The sequence below is a fragment of the Cupressus sempervirens genome, chromosome 3, assembly GCF_028749045.1.
Source record: "Cupressus sempervirens isolate cs-2001-9-10 chromosome 3, ASM2874904v1, whole genome shotgun sequence".
NCBI lineage: Eukaryota > Viridiplantae > Streptophyta > Pinopsida > Cupressales > Cupressaceae > Cupressus > Cupressus sempervirens.
In genome coordinates this window covers 1,123,937,227-1,123,954,705 of record NC_143120.1, presented here as the reverse complement: position 1 = coordinate 1,123,954,705, position 17,479 = coordinate 1,123,937,227, and the positions used below count along the sequence as shown (strand labels likewise).

General features: G+C 38.5%; 1 protein-coding gene across 2 annotated transcripts in view; it reads right to left on the bottom strand.

The window, feature by feature from the left end:
- The window catches only part of LOC149570757 (26S proteasome non-ATPase regulatory subunit 14 homolog), a 45,181-nt gene that overhangs the window by 10,528 nt on the left and 17,174 nt on the right, over nt 1-17,479 (bottom strand). For both annotated transcript variants that reach the window (XM_089823303.1, XM_089823304.1), the window contains exons 2-3: nt 15,994-16,156; nt 15,546-15,723 (exon numbers count right to left, since the gene is read on the bottom strand). In XM_089823303.1, the coding sequence (XP_089679429.1) occupies nt 15,546-15,723; nt 15,994-16,123 (308 nt within the window). In that variant the 5' untranslated portion in view covers nt 16,124-16,156. The remainder of the gene's footprint in view (nt 1-15,545; nt 15,724-15,993; nt 16,157-17,479) is intronic.

Genomic DNA, 17,479 nt, shown 5'->3' with positions numbered 1-17,479 from the left:
TCGTGATTCCCCTGAGGCGGAAAGGATACGATGCTATTCTGGGTCGGGGGTGGCTGATACAAGCCAAGGCGAAGCACGATTGGAAGAAAAATACTTTATCACTTGAAAGCAAAGGGCAGAAGTACATCATCGATCTACACACTCAAATGGTCGAGGAAGAAGCTCTATCGTTAGATTCTGAAGAAGAGGAGGATAAAAGGAGGCAAAATATGGAACTAGATCAGGAGGGAGTTCTGCGGTTGGAAGGAGGATCTTCTGCGGTTGGAAGGAGGATCGACAGACGACAATCTGGATTCGGTGAACGGTCTTTACCACTGGCAAATAGAGGACTACGAACTCTTTTCGAGCTGTAATATGTTAGGGTCGACAAAGGTAAGAAAGAAGGAAATGAATGTCCGAAGGAACACAAAGAAGCCGAAGAAGGAAATGAATGTCTGAAGCAACATAGAGAAGCCGAAGAAGGAAAGGCGAGTACGGCTGAAGCTGAAGGGAAGAACACACAGTACAAACCCAGAGGAAAGAAAGATTCCACCGTACAACCGCGCAGAAAGGAAGTGTTATGTCGAACCATGGATATAGTAGAAAGGTGTCGGCAGCAAGGAAGACACATCATATGGTTTGCACATGATACAAAGAGGAAGGGTTCAAAGAGGAGTTTAATAAAAGTTGCAACAGTACGGAGTGGAGGTGTTATTGATGGCAAGAAGGGGCAGCTAACGGAATCCATGGTACCGAGCTTCGGGAACAAACTGGGCGATATGGAAAATCGGATGGAGAGATCATGTACCTTAAATAAACTTGATGAGCAACAGTTGCAAGAGTGGGCTACGGAGTTGACACAGAACAGGCGTAGAGCATGGCACGATAAGCACTTGAAATTGAACAGGTTTCAGTTAGGAAAATGGGTGTTAAAGTATGATGGCCAGAATGAGATCAAGCCAGGCAAGTTCAAAGTTAAGTGGGTCGGACCATATCAAATTCGGGAAGTGGGTGATAACAGAGCAATAAAACAATGGATGCTAGACGGAAAGGAAGTTGCCGACACAGTGAATAGGTCGAAGTTGAATGTCTGCCATGAAAGAAGTAACGCACCTCCATGGACGAACAACTAAGAGAAGACTGTAAGTACTGTACATATGTAAATATTGTACATAGTTGTTCGAAAAAAAAAAAGAGAATGGAAAAGATATTGTACGGCTTTTTAAAGGATGGTACCGTACAGATTTTATATGATAGTGATGTTACCGTATGGTTTCTAAAAGACTCCCACTGTACGGATTTTTTGGAGGTTTTGAGCAACGTATGGAAAAGCATTAAATCTGATATGTACTGTACGGATTTTAAAATGAGGATGCAGTGTGGTTTCTAAGGGTTACCGTACGGATTTTCTAAGGATTGGTTGCTGCACAGTTTTTAGACATTGTACGGATTTTTAGGAGTCACAGTACAGAGTTTTGGAGTGAAGCTACCGTACGGATTTTTATAGTCAATTTTTTGATAAGCCATCGTACGGCTTTTAAGCCTGTGTTCTTGTACGGCTTTCTACCTCACCTACGGATGTTATAAAAATCTAAGCACCGTACGGATTTAGCAGAGCACTTGGTGAATGGACTTTCTTGACATACGAATTTCCCAGGCAAACCCTGGCGTACGAATTTTTGAGACAAAGCATGGCATATGAATTTTAAAGTTTTCATTATATGAAACATTAATTAGATACTAATGCCGTACGGATTCCATTTGCTGTACGGATTTGTATGGTTCTGAGGTCGCCGTACGGATTTTGCATAATGTGGCGAATTGATTCTATAGGTTTTGGCGTACGGCTTCTACCTGTTATTGCATTCAGACTTTGGAGGACGTTACAAGATATTGCATAAGGATTCGATACGGTGGCAGGATGTATGGTGTAGCTGTACATTGGTAACACAGAAGGGTGACAGGAGGTTTTCTTTATAAAAAAAAAAAAATCGACAAATCAGGAATGCTCAGAATGAGTAACGGATGATGCCACAGGGTAGAGGAAGAACCAGCGATTGCCAGAAAGAGTGTGGGATCAAAAGAAATCGTAGAAATAGTGTGTTCCATGTAGTTTTGTGTGAGTTTCGGGGTGCTAATTTGGTCTTGGTGGCGAGGGGTGCTGCCCCTCGATCCAACCCTGTATTGCGACAGGGAGCGCACTTGGGGCATTGCCCCTCGACCCCGCCGAGGGGACCCCCAGTCATTGCGGATATCAATCGTAAAAAGTGTGACCAGTTGATGAGACCTGGAGCTGCTGCAAGCATAGCGGTTTAGAGGTGAAAAGATTTACGGAACAAGCATTTCGAGAGAGGTGTTACACTTGGAGTAGGTGTTGGCCGTGAAGCTGTCTTGGTGGATGAATGGAGAGCTTGGGAGGAGTTGATCATCCAGTTGAAGGCAATGCAGCAACACTTGGCTCAGGGCACCTAGGAGTTGGAAACACAGAAAGCAACACAAGTGGTTATCAAGGTCAGCTTGACTTAGGAGACAGTGGCTATAGATGCCATGTGAGCTGGAGACCAGTTTAGTTCAGGCACGGAACGAATGTGAAAGTGATGTGACAGAAGCAAATTTATCTTGTTGAAGTTAGTCAGTTAATGTATTTTGTTTTGTAATTGTCGTCCAGAGACGACTTTTTCTTTTGGGGGGGATGATGTCGTAGGTAAATATTGGGTAGCCGACGGGTCCCTTCAGGAAGGTTCTTGTTATGTAGCCGATGGACCCTTTTGGGAAGGTTCTTGTTATGTAGCCGATGGGCCCTTTGGTAATTGTCATTCTCATGTAGCCGACGAACCCCTTCGGGAAGGTTCTTCGGAAAGTATATTTATACCCCCTTCGGATGCATTGTAATCATGAGATATCAGCGAGCATAATGTACTGGTTGGCATATGCGAATAATAATAAGAAGTTCTGCTATTCATATCTATTGTCTGTGCGTTGGTTTCTTTACCCAGTACGGTAAAATAGTCATGTTGACAACATAGAAGTAAGCAACTCTAATTCAACACATGGTGTCTACAACACTAGAGTTTGCATCATTAACTGAGTTGTCATATTGACAACACAGTTATTCGCATTCCCTTTTTAACACATGTTATTTACAAAAAAAATTTGCATGTTACACCCTTGCAGGCTTATCCTCTCATCATCGCACTTACTCCTGTGCTTAATGGAGGATAACCCATATCTGGTGGACATGTGCCTGGTTGTATGACTTATCATGATGTTGATTCCTAGGCATTCTAGATGCATCTCAGAGGCCTTTATATACAAGCACTCCTAGTGTACTTTCACATTGAATCGAATACATATCGATATTCTGATCATACTCTTTCTGGTCTACTGTTGTGCTTGTGTTTGAGTTCTTCATTCTTGGGTCAATTTTGCCCTAAGGCAAATTCTTACACTTGTCCTTGGAAGATATTCCTTTGGTACTTGTCCCTTGTGTTATTGCTACCCACAATTGTAGTAGTGTTTCTAATAGATCCACAATTTTCATGGGAATGGAGGTCTCCTTTACTTGTTTCATGATATTTGATACTAGCTGGTTATTTGGGGGTTTAACCATACTTGTTTCTCCCTCCTTTATCATATTATCTCTAATGTCCCTTCTAACTTCCTGAAATCTTTCTTTTTCTGTAAATGCAACCGGATATTCCAATTTCTTGGCCTGCATTCTTGTGATGGCTAATACTTCACTCTTAAGCTCGGCAATATCAAGCATGTTCATCCCTTTTTATCTAGGGTAATTGGCATACTCATGTTACATGGTCCACACCATTTACACAACATTCCTCCGTTCTATCCTTCAACATTCTGACATTCACATGCGAAATGTCCCCATTTGTTGCACTGTCTACATCGGATCATTGCCTTCCTTTGGAATTGTATTGGATTGCTGTCCTAGGTGTGTTGTTAGTGCTTTTATTATTGCTATTCTTATTGCTCCCCCGCATGTTATTTTTGTATCCTCCAAGTGAGGCTTTTGTATTTGCATCTGGTGGAGGGGTGGAGGGTGGTGTTGATTGTTCTCCCCAGGTGAAAATGCATGTGCATTCCTTGCTTTTAGATTGTACAGACAATCTTTGATTGTGTGCCTCAATACCTGACAGATATCACAAAACTCTTTATGCAGACATGTCCCTTTTGTGTGGCCCTCCTTTTCACAATTTGTGCACCATAGTTCCCTCTCTTCTCTTTTGTCTTCTTTACTTCTCGCTACCTCCTTCAATAACTTCATCACATCCTTCCTCAATGCTTGGATGGTCTTGGTTTCGTCCTCACTTTCTATATCCGTTACATGGTTACAAGCGTCCACAGAGGATGATGGTGACACTATTTTTCATCTTTTTTTCTTAGGGACAGCACCAACCCTTCAATAAACAACCTATAAACAACCTTTTTTTCAATCCATGGGAAAAGCTTGTTATCAAGCTTTCCTATCAATTCCTTCAGCATCCTGTTGTACGCTCTGACAGATTCATTCTTCCCTTGCCTTGTATTATAGATCTCTATCACTATTTCATCATCATCCCAAAGGAGTCTGAATTCTTCTTCAAAGGCTACACGGAGATTATTCCATGTGTTCTTGCCTACCTCCAAGTCGGTATTCCAATCAATGGCTATACCTCTTAATGGGGCGGGAAATGCTTTGATTCATTCATTTGCATCATTCTCTCCCTTGGCTTCCCATATGGTTATACATGTTTTGCAATGATGTGCAGGGTCCTCTGAGCCTTTCCCCGTGAATTTAGTAAGGTTTTGTTTGTCTATTGCCATTCTTCTATTTTTTCCTCTTGCTACAACTTTCCCTCCTACCAAGACACTCCCTCTTGCTTGTAGTTGCTCCCTCCTGATGCGCTAGATTCCTTGTTGCTTCGCCCATTTGCACCCTTCCTTCCTTGTGTCTCAAAGATAGCCAAATTTGCTATTCCTTCAATTATGTTCTCAATCAACCCTTCTTCGATTTGGATGTGGTCCACTCATCCCCTTAGATGACATTGTCTTTCCTCCTATTGGTGGAGTCGTAACGTCCTCAGGGCAAGTTCATCCCCAGTTTCTTCCTTTGGCACATTCCTGAAATATTTGTTTGGAAGTAGGGGCATGAATTGGTTTACTACCTATTTATCTTTCTTGAATTATCACACTCCTCCAGTTCTTGTGTCCTTTTGACACATTGTTGGAGCACTTGTATTCTTCGTTCTCTTTTTGTTTTTGCTCTTTCATCTTCCACATGTACCAAGTTCCTTGCCAACAATTGAGGGATCTATCCAATTAGATCGTACACTGCTAGTGGTACTGCAAGTTCATCCCATACTGTGCCCTCCTGAACCGCTCTCCCACAGGCTTCCCTTTACACGTACTGGTCAATAAAAACTCACGAGGTTGTCACCAAATTGCGTGTCAACTGATCTCTGGTATTTTCCTCCTTTTCAACGTCATTGTTCATTACTTGTATATGTGGTAAGAAGGATCTTCCCATTATTCCATCTTGCCTTGCCGACGAACTCCAAGCTCGGACTTAGGCAACGCTGCCAAAATGTAGAATGCATATTAACACAAAACAATACAACATAAATTAAGTTGTACCGACGAAGCATCTATTACTAATATCGGAAATACCAAAATTGGCAAGGAATTACTTTTACTTTTATTCATACCAAAACATGACTATATCATCCATATTCCAAAGTTTTTATATAAAGGTCGGTTGGTTGGGAAAACCAACAGATGCATCCCCTTGCTTCCTGAATCCTAACTACCCATCCAACAAAGCAAAACTAATGCTTAACTACAACCTTACTTTATCATGTACTACAATTAAAAAAAATGCTTCGCCTAATGTTTTTATTGCTTTGAGTCAATGTTTCAATCATGGAAACCACGGCCTATTATAACCCGTTTCTTTATGGGGCAATGAAAACACGTCTCTTTCCTCCCTCCGTCTTACTTCAGCACCAGCTCATTGATTGTGACTTTAGCGTAACCATTAAGACTTTGCACTACTTATGATCGTTCTGATTGTTGTATCTATTTTTCCCTTGCCTGGAAGTTTCTGTTGCTTTTTATATTCGATGATCGGATTAATTCTTAAGTATGAGACATTATATTATCTGGCTGAAGTCTCCTTTATAATAGCCAATCAGCTATAACTATCATATGTAAATAACTACTGAATGTGTAAATATAAATCTAAACAATAAACTTATAAATAAAATTCAAACTCAATTTTTAATTTGGGCACCCAAATTAGAGCCCTGGGGTCCTATTTTCCATCCAAATATAATAGGAGATCTGGTCATCATTTGAGAATATGCATTTTTAACAACTGTCAATTTGGTTTTGCAGTCATTTTTTCTCAAAACAGGGACGAAAACCCTTACTGCAAGATGCTGTGAGACTAAAATGCCAATTCCGGTTCCAGCTCAGGTATGGGTACAGAGTTCAAGTACTAGGGTACAATAAATAAAAAGAGTCCAAATACACACACACATATTTCAAATTTATATATACATGTTCAAACATCAAAGTTGTAACCTATAATTTATAAATATTAAAAAAAGTTTGAAGCATGATACTCATAAAAAGAAATTCAAAGTCTTTGGGTCTTACTTAAGCAAGTCTAATAAGCTTTTTTCCATAAGGTGATTTGATGTTGGAGCATGAAATGGCCATAACATTAAGCTTGGGCACCATAAAGAATATCTCCTGTAACTTGCGTGCCTCCTCCTTTGTGCAGCAACGTCCATGGCAAGAGGAATTTGTAAGAGGTTGTGATTTGGTGAAGGATTTGGCAGAGCCAGGCCCGAAGGGAACCTGAGTGCACAGGCTCCACCCTGGCCTAACCCCACCACACCTGGACCCTTTGGCAAGAACCCTTCATTGCAAACTGCTGTGAAGCTAAAATGCCAATTCCGGTTCCAGCTCAGTTATGGGTACAGAGTTCAAGTACTAGGGTACAACAAATTAAAAAAAAATTTGGGTACGGGTTTGGATTTGTCCAAACACACACACACACGCATATTTCAAATTCATATATACATGTTCAAACATCAAAGTTGTAACCTATAATTTATAAATATTAAAAAAAGTTAGAAGCATGATACTCAGAAAAACAAATTCAATGTCTTTGGGTCTTAATTAAGTGAATCTTATAAGCTTTTTTCCATATGGTGATTTGATGTTGGAGTATGAAATGGCCATAATATTAAGCTTGGGCACCACAAAGAATTAACACAGTCTGCACATGAATATCTCCTGTAACTCGTGCAGCCTCCTCCTTTGTGCAGCAACATCCATGGCAAGAGGAATTTGTAAGAGAGTGAAGGATTTGGCGGAGCCAGGCCCGCAGGGAACCTGGGTGAGCAGGCTGCATCCTGGCCTAACCCCACCACCCCAGGACCCTTTGGCAAGAACCTGGGAAGGTAGTTGTGAGGTGAGAAGGATACCCCTACACCACACACATTTGGCCAGATTTCCAACTATTTTACATGTGATATAATTTGAAGATCTATATGGAGTTGATTCAATCAACCTAGTGCCGGCACAACCTGATCGCCACCCTTATAATTTACCATCCAGTTGCAGGTCTTCATTGAAAGAATTAAAGAGCACTTACTTGGAGATTGACCCCTCCAGCTTTCATCATCTCCCAGCAATGAGGTTCCTGCTCCAAATTCACCAAATTCAGACAGTAGGATCAACTCACTTCCTAATTCTATGCATTGCTGGTTTAATCAATCAATCAAATCTGGTTACAAATTGGGACCAGGTGTCCAATTGCAGAGCTAATCACAAGGCCATCCAGCCAAAGGGAAATCAAATAACTTTTCTTTGTCAGCTAGATCCAGGTGAGAGGCTATAGTGAACCGGAACAAGCTAGGAAAGGCAGTATGAACACACTTAAGCTTCCACAAGAATACCATCTGACGTGCCAAATGCACTCATCAGCGTCCCAATAAATAGTGGTACCTAACTCCACTAGGTTGACTAAAGGCACACTCGAACAGACATGTTAACTTGCATATTCAAACTACAGAAGAGTTTAATCACTCAAATTGAACTTACCTAACTAAACTAAACATTATTTTACCCTAACAGGATGGATATGCAAGCCTAGATGGTAGTGCACAAAAATATAGCGCACCTAACTGATAATGGTGTCGTGTCCCCTTTTCCAGTATGTTACCGTGATGATCCATAAACCTGTTTCTTGTGGGCTTGGGGAAATTATTCTATGGAAATGATTAAGAATCTTAAAGTAAGCTATGCTTTTTACATTGATATCAAGAGATCACTTAAAGTGTTTTTAATATTTATTATGTGGATAGCTAAAGTGGGGTTCTTTGTAATTAAAAGAGATATTTTGTCTTCCCAAGTGTTGTTGGAGAGGACCTCAAGAATTCGAACAAAAAATATTTTGAAGAAAAGGCTCAGCATCCAAGGGCTATATAAACAAGGGTCCTAAGTTCTAACCAAAGGATGTAAACTTGTTTATTATCTCAATCCCTCAAATAGATTGGACAACCTATTCATCTATTGCTGAAGATGGAAGAACAAAAAGCCCTAGATTTCCATCATTGGATCAGCAAAATGAAACCCAGTGTAATCCCATTTAGAGATTCTGTTTTGTTGATGTGCAGCTACATAGGATTCCCTTCTAGGGCCAACCTAGTACACCTGATGGCTAATTGGCCTCTCGGCCTTGGCCATGTCACTAATGAATTTTGTCAGATCAATCCTAATTTAGGTCTGGCCCTATTTGGGTGATTCAGGTAACTTGCAATTATGTAATTGGCAAAGACCTATATGAATGTGACTTGTAATTAATAGGTCTGATCCTATTATTGGCACCAAAACTACAAGGCCGACTAGAAGTCTATAAGGAGGCATTGATTCATTTATATGTGAGGTCATTCTTCCATCAATAATGATGAATTTTGCGACGTGCAGAATATGTAATGTGCTTGGGGGTGATGATAAAAGCTTATCATCTATGCATGGTAAGGCAATAGATCTAATGGTTTGCCTGTGGTTAATAAGAACTACCATAAAACTAACATGGTATCAAAGCGGGTCTAAGGAAATGATTCGAACTTGAATAGGAAAATTGGATTCTAGAAGATTTCTGATGACTAAAGGGTGTCAAAAATGTGGTTCGATGGATTATTGAATACTGGGAATTATTGCTTGCTGATGGAAATTTAAGAAAAAGAAAATATTCAGATTCTCGTTGCAATTAATTTCTTCTCCGAGGAAGAAATGACATTTAGAGGGAGACTATTCAGCTGCAGAGATCAGAATCAAAGGGAGCTTGAGTGGCAGATGTAGAATGCCAAGTCCTTTGCAGAGGATCAGCAAATCTGTGTTGCAGTGTAACTGCAAAAGCTCTTTGGTGGACAAATATTGCAGAGAATCTCCTACTATTGTGATAATTAAAGCTATGAGAATGTTGCTCCTATTGAGAGAGAGTCAACATTTAGATGATCCTTTATGTGCTTAATGAGTTATATGAGGGGGAAGTACAAGATAAACTCCCTTGTTAATGCATTCTTCTTTATTTGATATGTTTGAGATGCGAGCCCTTGACAATGCGTTCTTCTCTATGATAAGTTTGAGGTGAAAGCCCCCGTTCCCCTCTGCGATTAGGTATAGTGGAGATGCATTCTTCTCTAGGAAAGCCTTAGTTGAGCCCTTGCTCCACCCTGTGCGAGTAGGGATGGTGGATCCATCGTCTGTGAGTAAACAAGGTGGAAATGCATTCTTCTATGGGAGAAATCTAAGGTGAAAGCCCTCATGTGAGCAGGCATGGTGGAGATGCATTTTCTCTAGGAGAAATTTAAGGTGAAAGCCCTTGTTCCACCCTTTGCAAGTAGATATGGTCGATCCACCCACTATGAGTAGGCATGGTGGAGATGCATTCTTCTCTAGGAGAAATCTAAGGTGAACGTCCTCATTCCACCCTTTGCGAGTAGGCATGGTAGATCCACCCTCTGTAAGTAGGCATGGTGGATGTCATGGAAGAAATTCCATTATGTAGCACTTGTATTCATACACCCTCTAGAAGTAGCCATGGTGAATGTCATCACATCTTTGTGATACGCACTTGTGTTTCCATTCATGGAAGTAGCCATGATGCATCCACCCTTTGGGAGTAGCCACGGTGGTTGTGTTCACTTGCATTTTTATGGCAGTAGCCATGATGGTTGTCACTATGTAATTCGGATATTGAAGGAAGCCTCCCTAGCTAAGAGGGCTGATGTGTAGCTAGGTTGGATCCCTTGTACGGCCGACCTAGTACATGTAATGGCTATTTGGCTTGTCAGCCTTAGCGATGTTGCTAATGAACTTTATCAAATCAATCCTAATTTGTCTGTAGCCCTATTTTGACAATTCAGGTAACATGCAATTATGTAATTGGGCCAGACCTATATGAATGTAACTTGTAATTAATAGGTCTGATCCTATTCTTGGCACCAAAACTACAAGACCGACTAGAGGTCTTTGATTCATTTATATGCAAGGCCATTCTTGCATCAATAATGATAAATTCTGTCATATGCAAAATATGTAATGTGCTCCAGGGTGATGATAAGCGCTTATCATCTATTAATGGGAAGGCAATAGGTCTGACTGTTTGCCTGTAGTTAACAAGCACTACCATAAAATTAACATGTTTGAGCTTCAAAGGTTGCAGGTTTGAAAGAGAGTTAATTCGTGGACCTACTCAATGTTTTGGGCAGCTTCCATAAGCACCATTGTTATTCTAACAAGGTGTTTTTCACAATGCCAAATCTGATTGGTTGGTGACTTCCACACCATCAATTTGTGGTGTTCAGGGCAGCAATTTCAGCATCATATATGCAGGTTTGTAGCAGCTATTTCAGCACCATTCCTACAGGTTTGTGACAGCTACTTCAATGCCATCTATGCTTGACCAACTCACTGCCGTTCTTTGTATTTGCAGGGCAGCTTGTTTAGAGCCATACATAATAATCAAGTTGCTGTTCTGCCATGTGTACTGTGGTGGAAATCTAAAATTATAGAATTTGTCTATTTAAAAATAAATGATAATTGCTAATGGGCTACCGTGTTTATTCATTTCAGTAATTCTGATTTGTCCAGGAAAAAATTCAATTACAAAGTGTTGAAACTTGTTAACGAAGTAATATTTGATTAATATTACAATAATATTTAGTAATGATGACTATGAAAATGATTGGTCTCTGCAGAACTTGGTGTGAGGCAAATAGATAGAATCAAAGGAGGTGGATCTGGCATTATACTGTTTGTTCGTGGCTGTAGAGCTCATCCAATTCAGTCAAGTAGTTTAAAGAGTCTTTTTTAATAGAGGCTTTTTTTTACAATAAATCTTAATCTTGTCTCGTAGTTTGGCATTTGCAGAGCTCTGCCTGAACCAATTTTTAGACAATTTATGAACGTAAAATTAATATTAAATGGGCACAAAACCCAAGAGGAAAAACATTCCGTTGATCTATATATGTGTCACAGATATAGAATAGGACATCAATATTGGTGGGTAATTATGAGTTGTTAGTACTTGTTAGTTAGTTAAAGGGGTGGGTACTTGGTGATGGTCTTGACGCTCGGTGCTCGCACCCCTTCGACCCTTATGCATGTTATGTACTATATTTGGCACACATTATTATGATGGTTGTTGCCATTGTCAGGATGTTGTTGAGCACTTTTTGTCATACATTGTTAAGAATTTGATCAATTTATACAGAAGCAGTTGTGAGTTATGTCATTAAATGTTTTGTTACATTTTCTATTATTCTCATATGTATTAAACTAGTTACCCTATGGTGCAAACATTTGGCAACGTTGTCAATTTGAGTTTGAGACTGATGGAGAGTTACATGGTGAAGGTAGCATGATGGGCAAACTAGTGGACGAAGGTAGACCAACAGTGAAAATGACAAATTGTTCGAAGGTGAAAGGGCATTGATAATGGACTTTACATCCATTCTGCAAGCATCCTATTGAAATCTGCATACAAAGGGAAGCCACACTAGAGAAAGTTTCATTAGGTGCAGTGTGGACTTCACTCGGTGTGAGCACCACCATAGATCGGTTGATATGTTGTTTCCCAAGCTATTGGCACAAACCTTCCTTGCCTTGCAAAACTCACGAGAAAAGACTAATAGAGAGAACTACTGCCAACAGATCTTGCAGCAGAATGAAGAGAATAGATGTAGGCAAGAGGAGGAACAAGACCTAAATCCATGTGAGCGAAACGATTAATGCCCAAACTTTTGAAACAAGATAAGAACAGCACAAGGAGGGATCAGATAGAGGAGTACAAGGCCATCCAGTGACTGAACGGCTGCAAAAATCTGAACTACAAGGTCATTCAATGATTGGACGGCTGCAAAAATCTGGACTACAAGGTCATCCAATGATTGGACGGCTAAGAAAATCTGGACTGCAAGGAGATACGCATTCTGTAATATTGAATAGTATGTGATTGTAGCATTGATCTCTATTATAGTTGATTTTATGTGTTTTTAATATCTCTCTTGGTTGCAAGATGCAATAATAAGTAATGAGATGAGGATGTTGCTTTGATGATACATATTCAGAGGGAGATGTTTTAGCTTCAGAGGCAGGTTGCGTCAAATATTTTATTCTGATGAACAAAGTTGTCCCTACTAAGAGGTAGTCTCTGTTGAGAGATAATCTCAGTTGTTAATGCATTCTTCTCTGGGACAAGTTTGAGGTGAAAGTCGTTGGATCCACCCTCTACACTAAGGCATGATGGAAATGCATTCTTCTCTAGAGAAATTTGAGGTGAAAGCCCTTAGATCCACCCTTTGCATTGAGGCATGGTGGAAATGCATTCTTCTATGGGAGAAGTTTGAGGTTAAAGCCCTTAGATCTAGCCGCTACAATGAGGCATGGTGGAAATGCATTCTTCTTGTTGGGAGAAGTTTGAGCTAAAAGCCCTTGTTCCACCCTTTGCGAATAAGCATGGTGTAAGTCATGTGCGTATCTCCGTGACTTCAATTTTTATGTGCTTATGAAGTAATTATGGTAAATTATGTTATGCTGAGATAAAGTGTTTATGGGAATATACGTGATATTGACATATTTCGTTGCAGCTGTGTAAGCATGCCATACTAAAGATCTCTCTCTTGCTAGGAGGGATTGTTGAAGATTGTAGCTGCAGTAGAGATCTTTATCTCTGAATTAATGAAATTGTAAACTGTAATATGACCGTTATGACAATTATGGTCACCTTCAGTTGAAGAAGACATTTATGATAATATTTGAGATAATATTACATGTAGCGATATGTATCATACAAAGAGGAATGCGTATGGAAATATGAAGAGTTTTATATTTGGAAATTGAAGTTACCTTCAGTTATGCAATGAAGAGTCTCTCAATTCTTTATATATACTGTATCAAGGATCAAGCATTGTACTCAAACATTTTCATTTAAAAATAATAATGTGCTGGTGTGGCTGAGTTTTTCCCTTCAAGTGGAAGTGTTTTCCCAAGATAAAGTCGTCATGTCTTTTTGTGCCATTTTCTAATTTTCTTATCATTGTTTATCATTAATTTTTAGGCCAAAGCATTAACAATTATGAGTTGTTAATACTTGTTAGTTGAAGGGGTAGGTAGATGGTGATGGTCACAACGCTTGGCGCTTGCACCCCTTCAACCCGTACATGTGTTATGTACTACATTTGACATACATTATTATTACGGTTGTTGGCTTTTGTGGTGTTTCTATTTAGCTCTTGTTGTCATACATTGTAAAGCATTTGATGAATTAATAGAGATGAAGTTGTAGGTTCTCTGTCATACTATGTTTTGTTACGTTTTAGATTATTCTCATATGCATTAAACTAGTTGACCTTCGGGGCAAACAATTAAAAGATTAAAGTTTTAAACCTGCTGCCTGGATGCAGAAGCAGTGCATTTGAAGGTAGTTGCAGAGTCGGATGTGTTGGGAAGCTCATAGGGAGTGTTACAGCTCCTTGTGGATGTGTATCCAAGCACATTCCAGGGAGCTGTAACACTGTGAGATTCCCCTAGATTTTCCAGCCCAAATCACACAAAACTTGGTCTTTGTAATACTGATGTCTTCCATCAACCATCGCATATAATATTGTTGTTAACATGTTTTTAATCTTTGACTTCTATATTATTGTTGGTACACAAATCCCTTTTTTTATTTTGACTATAGCCAATGCTATTTATCTTTGAATATAATCGCATCATATAGTTGAATTTTGTCCTGTCACCGAATATTGGAATTATCGGTGTCCATGTTATTATACAGTGGTACTTTTATATTATTGATGTATTAATTTGCTTTGTGATTTATTAATGAAATCCTTCACTATCAGTTGTATGTCTCCAATTGTTTGATCGCAAGAACCATTACTTCTTATAACTGTTCATAAAAGAAATCAGTATTACTTATAATATTTTGAATCCTTCCTTTTTAGCAAATCATTCTTATGACAATTAACATAGATTTGGCATTTAATATTTACCGTGCCCAAAAGCACCCGAAACCCCCCGAAAACAAATTACATGTGACTGTGTACCAGATTCTTGTACCCAAGACAGCATCTGCACCCAAATCAGTAACTTAGTTTTAAACCATTATTTTCTGCAGGTATTGCAAAAATTTAACCACAACAAAGAACATAGATACTTCAATGAGCTTGCTGATACTCAAAGTGAGTCATATAAACGCATGAATATGCAAACCAATCCTCAAATGAATATTTAACCTAGAACAATGAAAACTTTTCATGCATTGCTGCAATAGAGCTGCTAGAATGAATTACATGAACAAAAAAGAGCTCTCATTACAAGACATTATTGAAAGAACTAGAATGCATAACTCTACTTTTGTTACATTTTGCTTCAACATAGCATCAAAAGAAAAGATGGCGGGCCCTTTCAAAAGAAGCTCCAAAATGAATAAGATCAAGCTAAGATACAAATAACATCAACTATGACCTAAGGATTTTAAAAATACAGTCTTTACTGATATCTCACTATTGAAATGAATCACAAATAGAATGCAGTATTATAATCCTTTGGTGGCACTGCAGATCTTCAAACACAAACCACAAAATTGAATTCCACAGATAAAATATACAATCAAATAAATGTTCTCAGTTTCTGCACTGAACAGACTTTTGTCAATGACGAAACTTATTTTTCATTACACTGCACAGCATGAAAGTAGAATGCAAAAAATGCATATAATTTCCTCTCTTTACGAATGTCCATGTTTCCGGAATGGGATTTGAATTGTGCATTCCTATTAAAACTCCTTCAGCAAAATTTATCCTATTTTACAGGGCTCAACCATACAATATAATCTCAAAAACTTGGCAAACATTAGAGTCTTAACATGGATTAAGTGCAAAACAGACATTTGGGCTTATGAAGAAAAAAATGACTCTAAAAGGCTCGGTGAAAGATAAAGAGGTATGGTATATGGGTCTAACTGTAAGAGCTCCAGAAAAAAATACCTGCCAGTCTGCTTAAGCATGTCAAGCATGTTGGTCTGAAAAACATGATCGACAGCTTCTACACTGACTCCAGTACCACTCTGGGGCATGGCAAATACATCCACAACACGAACAGTGTACTCATCAACAAACTCACCAAGCATTAATCCCATAACCTCCATCGGAACTCCAGCTCTACCTGATTTTGTAAAAACACAGGTTCATAACACCCCAATGTCCAATCATAAGCCAATGAAACCATCTAACATAACGTAAAGTAGAAAAAGGTATGTTTACCTCACTTCAGATGACTTTATTAACAATCATGTTTCATGATCTCACCATATTAACTAATAGTTACCTGTCTATATAATATTTGAATTTCAAAAACCTAATACATATATAAAAATATATAATAATATAATTGTGCTTCGAAATAAAGTAAAATTGATGGGAAAGAAACTAGTACCATGCTTGAGCATTTTAAGCAAGGCGAGTGATGAAATGTAGACCTGCTCAGAAGAATCAAGCATGGGACCATCTGAAGCAGGTGGTCCCATGCCACTCGCCCCTGAAAAAATCCTTTGTAATCTCTCCATTGTCTTGTGGAATCTTACTCTTGTGAGCAACAACTGAAATTTGCAAGAACCAGATACATAAGCAGTTGTATCAAATGATGCCAAATTTAAAGGAAGACAAGCTTTTGGCAAATCTATAAGGAGGCTAACTATACAAAATATTATTGCAGTACAGAATGGCTAAGGATGGATATTCTCTTTTATTCATATATACTTAATATTAAGCAAGGGAAGCAGGCAAGAGCCTATAACATAATGGTAAGTTATAAGCCTCTCATCTGAGACATCTTGGGTTCGAGTCTGCTTGAGCTGAACACGCAAATAGTATTAATTTCAACAAATAATAATAAATCAATAATAAATAATCAAGGCTTTGGCCCATTATCTATCAAAAAAATTAAGCAAGGGAAGCTAAAAGATGAAAACTAAATTTGTTGATGGTGAGCAGCAGATTGTGTACTGCATTTTGAAGCATTCACCAATCTCTAGCATCATCCAATTAAACTATCAAACCCAAATTTGCCGTCACTTAAGTGAATCACACACAAACATAGAGTTAACAAGTGTCTTTATTAGATATAATATAATTCCAGACATAATGTTAGACTGCACTCCATGCATGTAGTCATTCATTGTTAATGATGTAATAATATTAATTATGTGTAAAAGAGAAATTTATAATACAAGTCATAACTATCAATGTATTGTTTCATCTCAATGGCAAATATAAGCATACACACATTAAAGCACATGCCAATTCATTATCCCAAAAACTGCACTATCCTTCCACCAGTAATATGACATACAGGTGTCATTAATGTAAATATCTCCTTCAGTATGATAATTAGTAAAAAGGATCAGAAAATCTATTTCTGATTGAAGCGGAAAATAACTGAAGAAAAGTATATGTTGAAATGATTCTTTCTTTTAGAGGGGCACTTACTGTCTAGAAAAGCTCAAAGTCCTGAGATCCACTAAATTGGCATTTAATGGACCAAATTTAATACAAGAACATAATAATAGTCCATGATATTTTACTGACAAGATTACAATTATCTTCCTAAATGACCAATTGACAATGTTTTCTCAAAAGGTTTTTTACCCTTAAATTTGGTGTCTCCATGTGTTGATGCTTATTTCTATTATGTTGAATGTGCAATTAGAAGATAAGAGTATCTTGTTTCTTTGTTCTTTGCTCGAATCTTGGGAAAATCATTGTTGAGCCTAAGATTGAGTTCCTAAGGTTGGCCTTTGCCAACTACAAGGGTAAATAATACCAATATGGTATGGCATTTTATTTAATATTATATCTGCGGATTTAATCATTTCTACTAAATAAAATCTTTCTAATAGTAATTGAATGAAATAAATGTTTGC